This window comes from Ursus maritimus, unplaced genomic scaffold (assembly GCF_017311325.1).
Source record: "Ursus maritimus isolate PB19 unplaced genomic scaffold, ASM1731132v1 scaffold_11, whole genome shotgun sequence".
In the NCBI taxonomy this organism is placed as follows: Eukaryota; Metazoa; Chordata; class Mammalia; order Carnivora; family Ursidae; genus Ursus; species Ursus maritimus.
In genome coordinates, this window is record NW_024423453.1 from 41,735,154 (window position 1) to 41,755,004 (window position 19,851).

Consider the following 19,851-nt stretch of genomic DNA (forward strand, 5'->3'; position numbering starts at 1 on the left):
AAGATTTTATGTATTTATTTAAGAGTGAGAGAGAGAGAGGGAGAGCATGGGAGGGCAGGGGAAAAAGACAAGCAGACCTGGGGCTTGACCCCAGGACTCTGAGATCATGACCTGAGCCACCCAGGTGCCCTGAAAGGAACTGTAAAATTCTTAACTAAAATGCCCCAGCAAATTCTTACTATGTAAGAATTAAGAATTAAGGAAAATTATGAACATCACAAAAGAAAATGGGTATAAAGAACCCAGAAAATTCACAGAGTCTATAAAATGGCTAATTACAGTATGAGAAAAAATGTCAGACTTCACAAATAATTACATCTTTCAAATTAGCTACAGGTTTTAAAGATAATAGAAAGTGCTGATGAGAATATGGGGAGACAATTTCGTAGGCCGTGGGTGGGAGCGTAAATTGCTCTGCAGAAAGTTTATGTCAATTTGTCAAACTGTAATGAGTGTTTTACACAACTTCCTATCCTTTAATTCAGTTTCTATTCCACTAATAGAAATATTTCTAAGGAAATAGCTGGAGAAGAGAATGAAGATAGAAGAATGTTCATTGAAAATTTTATGTTCTAGTAAAATTGGAAATAATCTGAATGTGCAATATTAGGGAAATGGTTAAATTATGGTTAAGTCTATATAACTGATTATTGGGTAGCCATTGAAACTGATGTTTTGGTAACAAGTGACATTTATGCCAATATGTGAGTATGCTTGTGTGTTTCTATAGACTTCTGTTTTTAATTAGTAAGACGACCCTGTATACGCAGTATGGAAAGGAGAAGGGTATTCTGTGCTGCTTGATGCCACACTGCTAAGCAGAATGTCTCTTAGAGATGCTGATTCCATCAAAGTTAAAGAATCCTTTAGGTTAAAACTTCGCCTTGTCTCTCTACCAAACTCATCACATCAAATCCACTAAAAATTAAATCTATGTAGAGTTTGAACTTCCTTGAGGTAGATGATGCTATTTAAAGCATGTTTTGAGTGCTGTCTCTATGCTGGAATCATAAAATTTATAAACCAGCACGAGGCCTTGGAAATTAACAGCGTGTGTCTTGAATCATTCTATTGTTCCATCATGGATTGTAGGAGTTCACTGCTGCTGCTTTGAAACAGGGTCCTCATTGCATATTCAAGTCAAAGACATGCAATATTGCAGATAAATTGCTGCAGTTAATTGCCATGGGTAAATCTTTAAAAACAATTCAAGCGTCTGAAGGTTAATAAAATCAGGTAATTAACAATAAAGCAGGATGTTGTCCTCATAAACTGCCTGGTGCTGATTAGCACATGTGGATGAAAGCCTGTCATTTACTTTAAGTGCTGTGACACTCTCTGTCTTCTAATTAAACTGCCATGGCTGCATTGTCCAAATACAAAAAAAAATGGGAATAATGGTCAGTGATTTAAGAGGTTCTTTGCCTATAAAGCAGACGTTTGAGCTCATGCTCGCGGTCCCGGGAACACAAATGATCATTAAACCCTGTTATGGCTTGCTTAGGCGCCTTACTAACGAGGGCGTCGAGAGGTGCAAAGGAGATCCTCATTAAGAATGCCCTACCGCTGACAAGTCCCCACTTCCACGAGCCTCAGGGCGGCTGCAAGGCCCTGACCACACTTTCCAGCATGTTAGTAATGCATACTTCTTGCCTCGTCATCTGCACCAATGGTGACTACCCGTCAACAAAAAAAGCTAGTCCTGGCCTCTGGCCCATCCGCCCCTGGGAGCACCAACATCGTCTCACTTGACATGGATGAACCCAGCTGAGTCCCATGCTTCACACAATGAACTCTCAGCTGGAGTCAAAGCTGCCAGAACCCGAGCACAAGCATTTGAGAATGACGGGTTGTTCACACTTCAGACTGATTTTAGGGCCTTGGTTTCCAAGAAACACTTAGGAGACGAAACCAGGGACAATTACCCAGATATGCTGCTCTCTCATCAAAGATGCATTTTTTTTAAATTAAGGGAAAATTCACATAATGTAAAATTAAACACTTTAACCATTTAAAAGTATACAATTCAGGGCGCCTGGGTAGCTCAGTCGGCTAAGCATCCAGATTCTTGATTTTGGTCAGGTCATGATCTCAGGGTCCTGAGATTGAGCCCCACATCAGGCTCCACCCTGGGCATGGAGCCTGCTTAAGATTCTCTCTCGCCCTCTGCCCCTTCCCACCCTCTTGCTCGTGCTTTCTCTCCCTCTCTAAAAAAAAATAATAATAATAATTTAAAAAAATAAAAGTATACTATTCAGTGGTTTTTAGTATATTCAAGAGGTTGTGCAAATATCACCACTAATTCCAGAATTTTTTCATCATGCCACTCCCATTCCCTGTTACCCCTAACCCCTGGCAACCACCAGTCTGCATTCCGTCTCTAGGGATTTGTCCATTATAGACATTTGATATAAATAGATCATAAATTATGTGCCCTTTTGAGTCTGGCTTCTATCACTTAGCATAATGTTTTCAAAGTTCATCTGTATTGTAGCATATTGAACTTTGTGCCTTTTTATGGCTAAATAATATTCCATTGTCTGGATATACCACAATTTGTTCCTTCATCAGTTGTTGGATATTTGGGTTGTTCCCACTTTGGGGCTATTATGAATAATGCTACGAACATTCATGTACGAGTTTTTGCCTGGATGTATGTTTTCAGTTCTCTTGGGTATATACCTAGGAGTGGAATTCCTGGGTCACGTGGTAATTCTGTATTAAACTTTTGAGGAGCCACCAAATTGTTTTCCCAGTGACTGCACCATTTTACCTTCCCACCAGCAAAGTATGAGAGTTCTGATTTTTCCACATTTTCACCAACACTTGTAATTATCTGACCTTTTGGGTCTAGCCATCCTAGGTGGTGTGGAGTATCTCATTGTGGTTTCAATTTGGATTTCCTTAGTGACTAATAATGTGGAGCATATTTTTTTTGTGCAAATTGGCCATTTGTGTATTTTCTTTGGAGAAATGTCTATTCAAGTCCTTTGCCAATTTTTGGTTTGGGTTCTTGAGTTGTAGGGATTCTTTATATGTTCTGGATACCTCATCCTTATCAGATATACAGCTAGCAAATATTTTTTCCTATTCTTTTTACTTACTTTTTTTTTTAAGCTTTTATTTTTAAGCAGTCTCTACACCCAACATGGGGCTCCAACTCACAAGCCCTAGGTGGAGAGTCACATGCTCTGCTGACTGAACCAGCCAGGTGCCCCTCTTTTCACTTTCCTGATGGTATCTTGATAGTGCCTTTGATGCACAAAATTTTATTTTGATGAAGTACAATTTATCAATTTGTTGTTGTTGCTGTTGGTGTCTATCTAGAAAACCATTGCCAAATCAAAAGTTGTAAAGATTTACTGCTATTTTTTTTCTAGGAGTTTTATAGTTTCAGCTTATATGTTTAGGACATTCATCTATTTTGAGATAATTTTTGTATATAGAGTAAGGTAAGGGTTCCACTTCATTCTTTTATATGTGGATATCCAGGTGTGTTGGTATCTTTTGTTGAAAAGACTATTCTTTTTCTCCAGTTGTGGTCTTGGCACCCTTGTCACGTATCAGTTGACCATAGACATATGGTTTTATTTCTGGATTCACAATTCTAGTCCATTGTTCTGTATGTCTATTCTTATGTCAGTAACATAGTATTTTGATTACTCTAGCTTGGTACTAAGTTTTGAAACTGGGAAGTCTGAATCTTCCAATTGGGGGATTTTTTTCGAGATTGCTTTGGCTATTCAGGGTTCCGTGTAATTCCATCTGAATTTTAGGAACAGCTTTCTCACTTCTGTGAAAAAGGATGCTTAAATTTTGATAGATATTTCACTAAATCAATAGATCAATTTTGGGAACGTTGCCCTCTTAACAATTTTAAATCTTCCAATTCATGAGCATGGACTATCTTTCCATTAATTTCCATTATTTAGGTATTCTTTAATTTCTTTCAGCAATGTTTTGTAGTTTTCAGTGTACTAGTCTTATACCTTCTTGGTTAAATTATTATGAAGTATTTGCTATTCTTTTTGATGCTAGTACAAATGGAATTATTTTCTTGATTTCATTTTCGGATTGTTCATTGCTAGTGTATAGAAATACGAGTGATTTTTGTTTGCTGATCTTTTATCCTACAGCTTTGCTGAATTCATGTATTAGTCCTAATAGGTTTGTGTGTTGGGGGTGGGGGATGTATTCTTTAGGGCTTTCTCTATATAAAATCATATCATCTTTGAATAGAGAAATTCTTACTTCTTCCTTTCCAAATTGTGTGCATTTTATTGCTTTTTCTTTCCTAAATACACTGGCTAGAACTTTTAGTACATTGCTGAATAGAAATGGCAAGAGTGGACATCCTCATCTTGTTCCTTATCTTAAGGGTCTCCATAAGGTATGATGTTAGCTATAGGATTTTTGTAGAAACCTCTTATCAAGTTGAGGAAGTATTTTTCTATTTATAGTTTGGTAAGTGTTTTTATCATGAAATGGTGTTGGATATTGTCAAATGTTTTTTCTGCATCAATTGAGATGACCGTGTGGATTCCCCCCCCACACTTTATTCTATTAATGTGGTTTATTACATATACTGATTTTTGTATGTGAACCACCTTTGCAGTCCTGGGATAAACTCCACTCGCGCATACTGTATAATCCTTTTAATATGCAACTTGATTCAGTTTACTAGTATTTTGTTAAGGATTTTTGCCTCTATATTCATAAGGGATATGAACTCTTCTTTTCTTTTTTTTTTTTTTTTTTAAAGATTTTATTTATTTATTTGACAGAGAGAGACAGCCAGTGAGAGAGGGAACACAAGCAGGGGGAGTGGGAGAGGAAGAAGCAGGGTCGTAGTGGAGGAGCCCGATGTGGGGCGCGATCCCAGAATCCCGGGATCACGCCCTGAGCCGAAGGCAGACGCTTAACGACTGAGCCACCCAGGCACCCCTGAACTCTTCTTTTCTTGCAATGTCTTTGGCTTTGGTGTTGGGGTTGCTGGCCTCATAGAATAAATTAGGATATGTTCCCTCCTCTTTTATTTTTTGAAGAGTTTGAAAGGCTTGGTTTTATTTCTTCTTTAAATGTTTGGTAGAATTCATCAGTGAAGACATCTGGTCCTGGACTTTTCTTTGTTGGAAGTTTTTTGAATACTGATTCAATATCCTATTATAGGTCTGTTCAGGTTTTCTGTTTCTTCTTTGGGTCAGTTTTGGTAGTTTGTGTGTTTCTAAGAATTTGTCCATTTTATCTCTGTTATTCAATTCATTGGCATACAACTGTCCCTAGTATCCTGTTTCTCAACGTTGTTGATCTTTACAAAGAACCTACTTTTGGTTTCATTGATTCTCTTTACTGTGTTTCTATTTTCTATTTTATTTATCTCCATTTTCATCTTTATTATTTTCTTTCTTCTTCTTGCTTTGGTTTTAATTTGTTCTTCTTTTTCTAGTTCTTTAAGTTGAAACTTAAGACTATTGATTTGAGATCTTTCTTCTTTTTAAAGTAGGCATTTATAACTAAAATTCTGCTCTGAGTGCTGTCTCTCGTAAGTTTTGGTATATTGGGTTTTCATTTTACTCATTTCAAAAGTATATTCTAATTTCCCTTGTGATTTCTTCTTTGACTCATTGTTCAAGAGTATGTTATTTAATTTTCCAGATTCCCTTCTGGTATAGATTTCTAATTTAATTCCATTGTGGCCAGAGAAGATACTTGTATGACTTTAATCTTTTTAAATTTATCAAGATTTTTGTGACCCAATATTGGTCTATTCTGGAGAACTTTCCATGTGTACTTGACAAAAATGCATATTCTGTTATAGAATATATGTCTGTTAGGCCTCATTAGTTTATAGTGTTCAAATTCTGTATTTCTTTATTGATCGTCCATCTAAGTGTTCTATCATTAATGACAGTGGGGTTTGAAATCTCCCGCTACTGTTGAACTATTCATTTCTCCCTCCAATTCTGTCAGTTTTTGCCTCATATATTTTGGGGCTCTGTTGTTGGATACAAATTTCTTGTAATTATTCTATCTTCTTGATGAATTTATCATCTAATCATTATATAATGTCCTTCTTTATCTGTTGTAACAATTTTTGTCTTAAAGTCTATTTTGTCTGATTTTAGGATAGCCACTCCAGTTATCTCTCTTTCTCTGTTGTTGTTGTTGTTGTTGTTTAGAGAGGGAGAGAGAGTGGGGGCAGGGAGGGGCAGAAGAAGAGGGAAAGAGTGAGAATCTTAAGCAGACTCCACACCTAGTGTAGAGCCCTCCGACCTGGGGCTCCACTCACAACCCTAAGATCATGACCTGAGCTGAAATCAAGACGTTTAACCGACCTGGCCACCCAGGCATCCCACTCTCATTCTCTTTTGATTGCTATTTGCATGGAATTTCATTTTCCATCCTTGTAATTTCAATCTATTTGTGTCTTTGACTCTAAAATGAGACTCTTATAGACAGCATACAGTTCATTCATTGAGCAGTTTTTGAATACTTACTTTGTGCAAGCAATTACTTAGGCTCTGGATAAGAGAGTTTCTGTGCTCAGGAACTTAAAATCTTATAAATATTTCATAAAATGGGGTATAAATAAAAGTGCTTTGGTGGGAGCATTCACTTTGTGAAAATCTACTAATCTTTAGTAAGACTTATGCCATTTTCTGTATGTGTGTTATACTTCAAGATAAAGAGCCCTCCAAGAAGTCCTTTGGGAATTCAAAATTGGAAGAAGTTATTTTCAGCTGAGAGAATAAGGGAATACCTTCACCGGGAAACTGACTTTCAGGTTTTATGTTATATTGTTACTGACGGTTCATCGTATCAGGATAAGGTGGTTATTTTCATGTGAGCAGATGATATCATCATCATCATCATCATCATCATCATCATCATCATCATCGCTGCTGCTCCCTTTTGCCAGTACCAAGCATCATCTGAGTTCTTCGTGCATCTTAACCTACTGAATTCTCATAGCAGCCCTGTGAAGTAGGTTACTATTACTGTCTCCATTTGACAAAGGAAAACTTGAGACACGGTGAGGTTACCTAAGTGGTAGAGCCAGAATACAAATTGCTCAGTACTGCTTATCTCTTACAGAAAGAGTATCAGTTCTCAAAGTGTGGTCCAGGAACCCTCATGGGTCCCAAGACCCTTTGGGGGGAGCGGAGTCCACAAGATCAAAACTATATGTAATAATACTAAGACATTATATGCTTTCTTGACTCTCATTCTCTCAAGAGTGTACAGTGCAATTTTCCAGAGACAATATGATCTGTGTGGTCACAGCAGACTGAATGCAGAAGCAGATATGAGAATCCAGCTGTCTTCTATTAAGTCAGACGCTGAAGAAAACTTTAGAAATGGAAAACAATGCCATTCTTCTCACGACATTTTTTTTTGTTTTGCAAAATAGAGTTATCTTTCATGAATTATATTATTCACGTTCACGTTCAATGGGCTTATTATTGCTTTTAATAAATAAATATTTAAAATTTTTCTGTTTCAATTTTTCCCATTAATATCTATAGATACAAGTCACACACATAAAAGCACTTTAGCGTCCTCAATAATTTATAGAGAGTGGAAAAGTGTCCTAAGATCAAAAAGTTGAGCATCACGGCCCCACACTGTTCTGCTCTAGGGCCGTAGCCACAGAAAAGCTGGTTTTGTGACGACGGCAGCAGCTTTGGGGTCTGACCCACCCCTGTTTGAGACCTGGCACAGCAGTTTATCCTTTCCTTTTCTTCTCTGACACTGGACATACTGCCTACATCCCGGGAGAGCCCTGAGAACTCCATGAGAGAATGCCTGCTAAAGGCTTCGTGCATCGGAAGCCCTCGGTCAGTGGCATTGAACCTGGCATTGTTTTTGTGTTACCCTCAGGTGATGGACTTTTACTGCCAGTCCTGCGAGACTGCCATGTGTCGGGAGTGCACTGAGGGGGAGCATGCGGAACACCCCACGGTCCCCCTCAAGGACGTGGTGGAGCAACACAAGGCCTCTCTCCAGGTCCAGCTGGACGCCGTCAACAAAAGGTGCGCACGCCTCCCCCAGACTCCCGACTGGCTGTGCGTGAGGCTTGGCCTCCCGATCTCTTGCCTCAGGGGGATAATAGGTTCATGCTACCTAAATAAATTCTCCTTTGATGGTGTGTCTGTAGTCAGAAACTAGTGAGCGATAAGGGTCATCCCTTGCCCCTTGGTAAAATTCCAGCCTCCTTATGTCGTGAGTGGTGGCATTTTTATTTTAGTACCTTTGAATGATTAAATGAATAAAATACATTCGAGGGAAATGCTCTCAGGAGATCTCTGAAATTCATGCCTGAAGTCAGGCTCTCTGAGGAGTTTTTCTTTGCTGCTCTTCTTGACATATACAGGACCATGGTGTTGACTGTCACTGGCTTGTGTCTGAGCCCAGCAAAGTGGTACTGACCAGTGATTGCTCAATTTTCCTTCTGTTTTGCTGCTTCCAGGCTTTCTCTTTGGCATGGAAATGAGGGGACAGAGTAGCTGTGTGATCCATGAGAAAGACCAAAGAGAGGAAATAGACAACCAGCTGAAAATAAATCGTCACCAGTAGTTGTAGTGAGAAAAGTGTGGTTATTCCATAATAATTAAAGGAACTTGGAAACTTGCAAAACATTTCCAGGAAACTCGGAGTCTGGATAAGTTTTTCATATGATTAGGCGAAAAGATACAGCTGTATATTTAGGACAGTGGTTCTCAATTGTGGGCAGTTATATTCCTGGGAGACATTTGGCAATGCCTGGAGACAGTCTGGTGTCGCAATTGTGTGTGGGGGTGCTGTTGGCATCTGGCAGAAGACATCCGGGATAGTCGCCTGCAGCAAAGACGCATGTGGCCTACAATATTATAGTGTCAAGTCTGAGAAAGCTTGCTTCAGAGTGAGGAGAAGCCATGGTGTTCAGAGAGCCTCAAGGCTTTGGGCTATCAATTATTAAAATTAGATGATTGATTAGATGAAGCAGACGTGGACCCTCAAAGTCTCTTCTCTCAAAGGCAGTAATTATGTCGTGTCTTATTCATTCTGTTCTTCAGTTATTACTTTTTGAAGATGATGAAAGGCAAAAAAAATGTTTTTTGACAAAACATAGTGTTTAGATAGATGGTTCACTATTTCTGGGTTGATGTTAAATAATGATCTTTAACAACTGTCCTCCAGGCTCCCAGAAATAGATTCTGCCCTTCAGTTCATCTCAGAAATCATTCACCAGTTAACCAACCAAAAGGCCAGCATTGTGGATGACATCCATTCTACCTTTGACGAGCTCCAGAAGACTCTGAACGTGCGCAAAAGTGTGCTGCTTATGGAACTGGAAGTCAACTATGGCCTCAAACATAAAGTAAGATTCCAGCCATTCCTACAGACACCCTGTAAGAGACACAGTATCCTGGCACTTCACTGCCCTAGCTTACTGTGTTCCGATACCAGCAAAGGGGACTCAGATGGGTCCTGAAGTGTCATTGTTGCATAGTAAACAGTTTTCTTTTTTTAAGATGTATTTATTTATTTGAGAGAGAGAGAAACAGCAGAGGGGGGGTGGGAGCGGCAGAGGGAGAGGGAGCAGCAGGGTCCCCACTGAGAAGGGAGCCTGATGCCAACTTGATCCCAAGACCCCTGGATCATGACCTAAGCTGAAGGCAGATGCTTAGCCGAATGAGCCACCCAGGCACTCCAACAAGTAGTTTTCATTTAATGGCACATCCAGCTATTTTTTTTCCTTCCTCTTTTCAGCAAAGTTCTATGATTCTGTAACCATAAGAACCAATTCATAATTTCACACAAGACAAGATTGAATATAAAGTAATGTTTTCAGGACTTTGGGTTAAGCAGGATTATTTTCCTTCTTTAGTTATAATGTCTAATAGTCTCTTAATTGCGCTCTCATCCACACCAACCTGTTAGTCAACTTCAAAGTGAACCCTGACTGCGGCCTTTAACATGTCTGATCACAAAACCAGGGATCAAAAGCTTCTGCTCTTTGGGTGTGGAGTTTTCATTTGTCTGGTTTCTGTTCCTTTAGGTGGCAACAGGGGAGTTGGGGACGTTATGGAGAGATACTGAATAATGAATATTTCAGATGCCGGGCATAGCAATTTGTTTTCCAGGCTCATGGTGGTGACGTTTCTGCTAAGCCCCATCAAAAACACATGACCCAAGAAATATGTGTGTGGGAGAGTCTGGGCGAGGCGGAAGGGAAAGAGGAGGTACTGGGAACGCAGTTCAGAATCATGCCTTAGAAGGGGGTTCGCTAGGCCGAATTAAATACCACCTGCGGAGAGCCACGGGCGTGGGCAGGGGCAGGACCCGGTGGTCGCCGGTCAAGGGCCGTGCCCCCGCGCGCCGGCGCGCAACTTCCAGCGCGCTGAGCTCCTGCAAGGCTGCAAGCGCTCACCCGACCTCGTTCTCCCCGCCCCCCCCCACCCCCCGCAGGTCCTTCAGTCGCAGCTGGATACTCTCCTCGAGGGGCAGGAGAGTATAAAGAGCTGCAGCAACTTCACGGCGCAGGCCCTCAACCATGGCACGGAGACGGAGGTGCTGCTCGTGAAGAAGCAGATGAGCGAGAAGCTGAACGAACTGGCCGACCAGGATTTCCCGCTGCACCCGCGTGAAAACGATCAGCTGGATTTTATCGTGGAGACCGAAGGGCTCAAGAAGTCCATCCACAACCTCGGGACGATTTTAACCACCAACGCCGTCGCCTCCGAGACGGTGGCCACGGGCGAGGGGCTGCGGCAGACCATCATCGGGCAGCCCATGTCCGTTACCATAACGACCAAGGACAAAGACGGCGAGCTGTGCAAGACGGGCAACGCCTACATCACCGCCGAGCTGAGCACGCCCGACGGCAGCGTGGCGGACGGAGAAATCCTCGACAACAAAAACGGCACCTATGAGTTTTTGTACACTGTCCAGAAGGAAGGGGACTTTACCCTCTCTCTGCGACTCTACGACCAGCACATCCGAGGCAGCCCGTTCAAGCTGAAAGTGATCCGGTCGGCCGACGTGTCTCCCACCACCGAGGGCGTGAAGAGGCGCGTGAAATCCCCGGGAAGCGGCCATGTAAAGCAGAAAGCCGTGAAGCGACCCGCCAGCATGTACAGCACCGGCAAACGAAAAGAGAATCCCATCGAAGACGATTTGATCTTCCGCGTGGGTAAGGAGAAAGCGCCGCCGCGCCCGATGTCTGAGCTTTGCTTTGGTTGAGGGGCGGCGGGCAAAGGGTTGTTGCAAATGGGAAGCTCGCGGGTCGGGACTTGTACCTGAAGGTGTTGGGAGACACTGGTGTATTTTATTAGGTGAGTTTATGCAGTCTCTTCCAGAGCTTTTAGGATTTATTTTCCCCGTTTCCTCCCTCTTCTCTCCCTCCTAACCCTTCTTCCTCCTTCTCCTCCCTCCCTTCCCCCGCCCGTTAGCCTCTCTCCCATCTGTACTCCTCCTTCCCCCCAAGTCTTCCCCATCCCCGCCCCCTTCCCCTCCCCAGGTCTCCAATTTCCCCCTCTCTGACCTCCTCCTCCTCTCCCCCATGCCTACCCCCTCCTTCCCCTTCTTTCTCCTCCTTCCCCTCCCCCTTTCTCCTCCCGCTCTCCTCTCTCCCCCTTTTCCTGGCTCCTCCTCTCTCCCCTCTTCCTTTGTAACACAAGTGCCGCATATTCATTGTAGAAAATTAGAAACCGAAAATAAGCAAAAAGAGAAATAGGAAAAATCACAGCCCTCACAATGCGGAAAGTTTAAGGGACCTGTTGGCCATCTCACCGCCGCCCCCCACGCCCCCGCCCCCTCCTGCCATGGGAATGTCTTTTAAGAGTAGCTAAAGGCAGAGCTATCGTTATATCCGATCCCTCCATTGTTTCTCTGAAATCTCCCGACTCCTGCAGCACTGTGGGCAGAGGGTCTCGTGCCTCCCTATCACTGCTTCTGCACTGTAAGGGCTGGGGGTGGGGGACACGGAGCAGCGCAAGTCGTGGTCACTTCCAGGTGTGTGTAGCTGGAGAACAGCCCCAGAGAGGGGACGGTGGGTGGATAGCTGGAGAATGGAATGGGGTCGGGGCGGAAACAAGATGATGAGCCAATAGATTTGCGAATGCAAATCTCAAATTCCCTTGTCTGCTGTATTGCCTCCGATTTTTTTTTAACTGTTTATTCTCTCGGTAGAATGCAAACTAAATATAAATATCAATGGCCTTTGTCACTCTTAAGGAAAAAGCCTGCATTTTAATGTTGCCCAAAGTAGCTTTATCCTGCTTATCTTTCTGCCTCTTAAGTCTTGCGTTGCAGCATCTCTGAAAGGGCGCGGCGCGGAGTCTGGGGTTCAGATAGATTGGGGAGACCTTAGCCTCAGTGAAGGAAACAGACTTTTTTTTTTTTAAAACCCCAGAACCTTTAAAATCTGCCAGTGTGCACTGTAAGTCTCCAAGTCAGGAGAGGGATAACAGGCAGCATTTACACAAAGCTTTTTCTGAGCAGAGAACTTTTTCAGTGGCACATCTTGGGAAACTAAGGCTCCTTGGAACCTTCTTGGGCAGCAGCTGCTCTGTGTTAGTACTGTAGGCTGCATCTTGTAAAGGCCATGGTAGGATACGTAACTTGTCCGTTCACAGCACGGAGGTCCTCCTGCATTCGCGGGCCATATGTGCCGCCTACGTGCCGCGTGCGTGCCGAAGTTGTAGATCCGCCTGCCGAGCGCAAGAGTGGGAGCCTCCCAGGTCTGCCTCTCTGGTTCTGCCACTTAACTTGAACTTCAGGCAGGTCTCTCGGCTTCTTTGAGCTCCAGTTTCCATGTCCCTAAGATGAGAATACAAAAATATCTGCTTCTCAGAGCTGTTGTGAGTTTCAAGCTTAATGTCTGGTGTGTTGGAGGAGCTAAAAAAACGAGACCTGTTGGTTTTGCACATGCATTGAAGGTCCTTAGATTTTCCCTACTACCTTTTCTTCTAAAAAATGTTTTACCTTCCTGCTCCCCACTGATCTCCTGCATTGAGAACAGGCTCAGTTGGTCTCCTGCTCAACCCTTTCCCCCTACCTCCTGCCCCCACCTCCTCCCCCCACCTCCTGCCCCAGCCAAGTGATCCCAGTTTGCTCCTGCTCCAGGCAGTGTGCCAAGTGGAGAAAGGCAAAGAGCTGGGTCTGAATTCTAATTCTCCTTAACAGCTGGGCAGCTCGCTTACCTCTTCTGAACCCAGTGCTCAGTTACTGGTAGCTACTGGTAGTTATTTTCCCATTGTTATTAATTTTAATCTCCATCATCACCACCTGTGATTCTCACCTAACTTACTTCTTAGGGTGTCCCCCCCAGTATTGATTTTGAATCCCCAGCTCCCACCAGAGAAGGGGGTGTACTCTTCTTCCCTCCTCCCCATTGAGAATTCACTGGTGATTCACTAGCACTGGTGGAAAGGTGTTTAAATGTTTAGACATCTGTAAAGAGCTTAGAAGAGTGCCTGGCATATGACAGTGTGTCTGAGTTTATTCGTGAAGTAAAGATGCTGTCTTCATTTGCCAGGGCTGCCGTAACAAAATACCATAGCCTGGGTGGATAAGCGAAGGAAAGTTCTTTTCTCGCAATTCTGGAGGCTGAAAGTCCTAGATCAAGGTGGTGCCGGAGTTGGTTTCCTCTGAGGCCTCTCTCCCGGTCTTTAGATGGTGGTCTTCTTGCTGCTTTGTCCTTTTATGGCTGTCCTCTGTGTGTACGTACACAGTGTGTACGTGTGTGTTTTTCTCGTAAGAAGAGATTAGGGTCTCATCCTAATGGCCTTACTTTAACTTAATCACTTCTTTGAAGACCGTCTCTCCAAATGCAGTTAATTCTGAGGCGCTGGAGGTTGGGACTTCCACATATGAATTTGGGGGGTTCAGCCCATAACAGATGTTAAGCATCTCAGATACATAGGGGCAGAAAGGAAGGCAGATCTTACAGGCCTATTTCTCCTTAACTTAACGTTATAACCCAGAGGTAGCCAAAAAACACCACTCTCAATGTGATAATTTGGCTCAAAAATTGTTTGCAGAGCACCCAGTGCCTGCTAGGCACTATGCCAGGTGATGGGAATGTAGAGATGGAAGACATGAGATCGCCTCCCTCAAGGAGCTTGCCGTCTGGGTGCTGGATGGATGGCCAGCTGACTCTAACGGGTGCCTGAAGGTGGTGTCTCTCCATCAGATGCATGCCAGGTGGAGGAATTCACCTGAGGCAGACCCGAGGAGAGGAGGTTTCCCCCGAATACCGCGCAAGGGAGTAGGGGGCGCAACAGCAGAGGAGAGACTGAGGCAGTGGGTGGGGGGTGTTTTTAGAGAGGAAAGCTGAAGAGGTATAGAGACGCTGAACTCTTCCCTTTTTGGGGAACTGTGTCCAGTTGCAGGTAGCCCATTGGTCAGTTAGGGCCTATGGCTGTTCTGAGGTGGGTCATCTGAGGGGCTTGTCTGTATTCAGCCAGGTGCTCACTGTGGCCCTTTCTGCCGTCCATCGCTCAAGCCTGTTTGCCTAAAAGTGGCCTCTATGTTTAAGTCCTTGGGTTAGGGGATGGGAAGCTAGAGAAATGAGAAAGAATTTAAAGCAGGACACGAACAGAGAGGAGGACTTATCCAGGTTGCCAGGTGTAAGCAGCATTCCAGGTCGAAGGACTGATGCAAGGAAGAAAGGCCGGGTCTGAAGAGGAGTGAACGTGAGCAACACATCCTGTGAGAAGATGCAGGGGAGCAAAGGTCAGAGGGATAGAAAGTGGGGAAGACAGTGGCTGGAGAGGAGCCTGGACAAATCAGTGTCAGAGCCCATTGCTCCCTGAATGCCCTTTGGGTTCCACACCGGGCCTGTGATCTCTGAATTCTTTCTGAAATTTTATCTTTCCCCCAAGTTCCACCCTCTCCTTTGGAGTCTACTGTGATCATTACTGTTTATGCACGGGCCTTATTTCCCAATAAGATTACAAATTGCTCGAGGTCAAAGAGGATGTCCTTAATCATTTATAGTCCCCAACAGTACCCCAAAGAATACTTGGCCTAAGTACTTAGTTCATTTGAATAGGATCCGGTTTTGACCTACTGCATGATTTAACCTCCTTCTCACCACTGTCAGGCCCCGGCGTTGAGGTCCAAGGACATGCAGGCCAGACAACAAGGCACTAAGCTCAAGGCCAGCATTCACGTGTATTCCCTTGCCTGGAACTGTGCTAGGCAATGTCAGGCAAACTGAGCTGGCCTTCAAATAACTTGTCCTCTCAACGTCTATACTGTTGGCTCAGGTAGAGTTTATATTAATAATGAGAAGAGCTCAACTCTTTTTTTACAGTTATAACTTTGCTTTATTTTTTATTTTTTTTTAAGATTTTATTCATTTATTTAACAGAGAGAGAGAGAGAGCACAAGCAGGGGGAGCGACAGGCAGAGGGAGAAACAGACTCCCCGCTGAGCAAGGAACCTGATGTGGGAATCGTGACCTGAGCCAAAGGCAGACACTTAACCAACTGAGCCAGCCAGGCGTCCCTATACCTTTGTTTTAGAACTTTAAGTTTCTCTGTACGATTCGGCTTGTAGGTGCCTAATAATAGAACATGCAGTTTGGGGCACCTGGGCGGCTCAGTCAGGTAAGCATATGACTCTTGACTTGGGCTCAGGTCAAGATCTCAGAGTCAAGGGATGGAGCCCTGGTTTGGGCTCCCCACTCAGCTGGGAGTCTGCCTCTCTCCTTCTCCCCTTCCCCCCCCCCCCCACTCACATTCACTGTCTTTCTCCCTCTCTAAAATAAATACATCTTTGAAAAAATTAAAATAAAATACATCTTTAAAATGTTATTTTAAAAAATGCACAATTTGAGCAGTCCCTTTGTGCATGTGTTGAAGCCTGCCGCCTATAATCCAAAATTCATTGAAATTCAGCTACTCACCTGGCAGGGTAACCACAATTCTGCTGTTCCCTCAACTGGTCTCACACATAGGGAGCTTTTCGAGGCACTGAATTTGTGCTTAAAGATACACAGTTTTCATAATACACGTATCAGCGTTCATTCAACAACCATAAATAACGTGTTGATTCCGTGTATTCATGAGAGTGAATCATCACTTTCTGGGTGACGTAAGGGATTTTCAGGGCTAAATTTGACTCCCCATCTTCACCTTCCTCACCAATTATCCAGCGCCCACGTTAGATGGAACTCTGCTCTTGAGCACGTGCCAGGTGCCAGATACTTGGCTAGGTCATGGTATAAAAGAGGGGTGAGATTCTGACTCTGACTTAGAGGAGGCGACCGTCCAAAGGAGACAGACGTGTCCGAAATGTACCCTCAGTTTGAATCAAGACACAGAGGTTGGGGTGGCGGGGAGTCCCGGAAGGTTCCCAGAGACAGCCTCTAAGCCTAAGATGGCTTTGAAAGAGAGTGTCAGGTGGAAGGGAAGAAAGGGGGTTTTAGGTGAAGGGAGAGCAGGTACGAAGGCATGAAGGTGAGAAACTGAGTAGTTCAAGGAACCAAAAATGATGTCATCGTCCTGGAGCTGCAAATGAAACAGAAGCAGAGAAAAGGTCATTTTCCTTGATGAGGAGCTTGCCCTTTGTTCTCTGTGTGTCTCAGTCTCTGCGGAGGGCCAGGGATGTGCGTTCTGTAAGCCACGGTAATGCTTATGCACCCTGAGGTTTGAGACACATAGCGGTGTGGGTGATGGGGAGGCCCAGAGCTGTGTGATGCCGTGTGGGGGCTTACTAAGCTATTTATTTCCAGAGTCTGGAGGCATTCTGGGGATCTACTCTAAAGTCTGTCCCAGGAAGCAGGGAGCTGCCCCCTCCTGCAGTAGTCCTCATGAGCTAATACGAGGCTCAGGATTAAGAGTGTTGCGATTCAGTGGAGAGGAAATGGCAGATGTATAAATGCTCAGGAAGGAGAGGGCTTCGCTCCATGACCAAAATGAATTCTTGCTTGCTGGCTTGCATGTTGGATGCTGGAGGGATGGGAGCCGGTGGAGTGAGTGGCGGTTAAGGCTGTGCACTCTTGAGGCTGGGCTGCCCTGGGTCCGGGTCCCAGCACTGCCGCTTTCTCCTCTATGCCATCCTGGCTAAGTTACTTCCTCTCTCAGTGCCTCAGTTTCCTCCATAAAATGGGTAGGAGAAGAAAAACCTGCCTCCCAGGGGATTGCGATGATTAAGTGAATTAATATACTAAAGAGCTTAGAATAATGCCTGGTATGTGTGGTCCGCTTTAGGGAGGCCAAGTAGCTTATACTAATTAACATTTTATTCCTAGTTGTAGTATAGAAGTAATAGGTAACCTGCGTGGTGGAGAGCAGTCAAGAACTGAAAAGACTGACTGCCTCATTTAAATCCCAGTCTGGTATTTATTAGCTATATGATTTAGGGGAAATCATTTAACCTTCTGTGCCTCGGTTCCTTTATCCGTAAAATGGGGATGGTATTAACGCGTACTTGATCTGGTGAGGATTAAAAACAGTATATGTAAAATGTATTCAAACAGTACAGGCTCATAGTAAGGACTCAATAATTATGTTGGCTGCTGTTACTGTTGTCCTTATCAACCCAGGTAAGGACAGTCAGGGGAAAGGGGGTGTATTTCCGTTTTCATCAACCAGGCTGAAGTGTACCATGGGGAGTTTATAGAGTGTAGGTCTGGAGCTCAGCAAAGAAGTCCGGGCTGGAGATCCGTTTGGGAGTGAAAAGTATAGAGAACTGACTTTAAATCATGAGCTTCAACGTGGTTCCGAGAGGAAAGGACGGGGAACGGAAGCAGAAGGAAGGACTAAGCATTCTCTGAGCCAGGCTTTGCGAAGTCCATTTCTCTATGGCATCGGACTTAAAATCGCTGGTAGGGGTAACACACTTCCGGTTCCCAGTGCCCCCACAGCGCAGTATGCCTGCCACAACATTGCACGTGCCCGCGTGCACACCGCCTCCTAACTCTGTGTTTGGTGACTTCTCGTTAGTAAGCTGGAAATCCGCCGTGAGCGGAGCATTTACACTGCGGAAGTGGGCGCAGGCCACAAATCAGAGCTCCGCCCGCAGCTCCCGCCCCTCAAGAGCCCAATTACCAGGACATATAATTACCCCTACTGCTGAAGGAACCGGGGCTCCGAGAGCCAGGGCAGGACCCCAGCCGTCCGGGCCGCTGATGCCCCTGCCTTTCTCACTGCGCAACGATTCCTCTTCATCTTACATGTCTTTTTAACTACTGTGGTTTTCCAAAGTTGAGATATTTGCTACCTCCCACGCCTGAAAACTTAATTATATGCCCACTGTGAATGAGTTACTGTGTTAACTCTGATACTGGGCTGGAAAACAATCCCGAATGAGTTTAGGGAGGTAGCTTAGAGCATCTGTTGATGAAACACGGGGATTATTTTTCCCTGCACGGTTAGGGTTTGCTGACTAGAAGCCATGAGCTGGTTTTGTCAGCTACTAAAGAAAGTCATTAAACAAAAGGGGAGCCAGAAGATGTGGGAGGGAGAGAAAGAATCACAGTTGAATTGTTTCAAATTATGTAATTTCATACACCATACCTTAATGTCGGTGAGAAGAATTGAATGAAATACTCTTTCGTACTCCAGAGCAGGGTGCTTTCTTTTTTTAAAGATTTTTTAATTTAATTTTATTTATTTATTCGACAGAGAGACAGCCAGCGAGAGAGGGAACACAAGCAGGGGGAGTGGGAGAGGAAGAAGCAGGCTCATAGCGGAGGAGCCTGATGTGGGGTTCGATCCCATAACGGCGGGATCACGCCCTGAGCCGAAGGCAGACGCTTAACCGCTGTGCCACCCAGGCGCCCCTGGAGCAGGGTGCTTTCTTATCACGTAAAAGGGATGTGTAAAATCACTTAGCCGAAGTTCAGAGGCTTTATAGGAAGATAGGATACTTCCTCTTCTCCCCCGCCTCACCTCTGCAAACCACCACCTTCCCACCCTAAAATCTCTGAGGAGAGAGATCACGCTAACGTGGCATCTCAGGGCATTATAGGAACCCTGGCACACCCCTTTGAGAATCTCATCCGCAGGAATTCTTGCATTTCAGAGGGGAAAGATGTCAGTAATATTTCCTGAGTGCTAGGCACTGTGCTGGGTTATGGGGTGCAACAGCAAACAGGACAGATGGTGCCCCTGTCCTCGGAGCGTTCACTGTCTAGTGAGAGGCAGTTAAACAGTTCAAATGCCATGTGCTAAGGGATGGAGTTCCTAAGGGTTTTAGAGAGAAAGCATGATCCATATGAGCCCAAAGGTAATTATCTGTACCTCAGAAACCTGGTATTCTACAGGGATGTACTGTATGGTGACTAACATAATATAATTAAAAAAAAAAAGAAACCTGGTATTCTAAAGTCTAATTAGAAAGAAGTCGGGGTGGGGGGAGAAAGAAGCAGTGGTGGTAGGGCGCTGGGGCGCCTGGGTGGCTCAGTCAGTTGAACGTCTAACTCTTGGTTTCAGCTCAGGTCATGATCTCAGGGTCGTGAGATGGAGCCCTGGGTAGGGTTCTGTGCTCAGCAGGGAGTCTGCTTAAGATTCTCTCTCCCTTTCCTCTCTGCCCCCTCCACTTGCTCTCTCTGTCTCTCTCTCTCTAAAATAATAACTAAACCTTAAGAAAGAAAAGAGAAAGAGAAAGCAGGGACACTTGACTGGCTCAGTCAGTAAAGCATACGAGTCTTGATCTTGGGATCATGAGTTCGAGCCCCACGTTGGGTGCAGAGATTACTTAAAAAAAAAAAAAGAAGGAATTTGTGTATTAGAAAAAGTATTAATGTAAAAGAGAAGGAGAACTGGGTGTTATTCTTTTCTCTGTCTTTACTACCTTTGTGATGTGTCTAGCTTCATTTCCTCATCTATAAAATGGAACAGTAATATTTCTCCT

The 19,851-nt window shown here is 44.2% G+C and overlaps 1 protein-coding gene across 1 annotated transcript in view; it reads left to right on the top strand.

The window, feature by feature from the left end:
• TRIM2 (tripartite motif containing 2) overlaps positions 1 to 19,851 on the top strand; it is a 55,709-nt gene that overhangs the window by 9,182 nt on the left and 26,676 nt on the right. Inside the window, exons 3-5 of the mRNA XM_040626368.1 lie at positions 7,882 to 8,033; positions 9,181 to 9,361; positions 10,453 to 11,176. Coding sequence (XP_040482302.1) covers positions 7,882 to 8,033; positions 9,181 to 9,361; positions 10,453 to 11,176 — 1,057 coding nt within the window. The remainder of the gene's footprint in view (positions 1 to 7,881; positions 8,034 to 9,180; positions 9,362 to 10,452; positions 11,177 to 19,851) is intronic.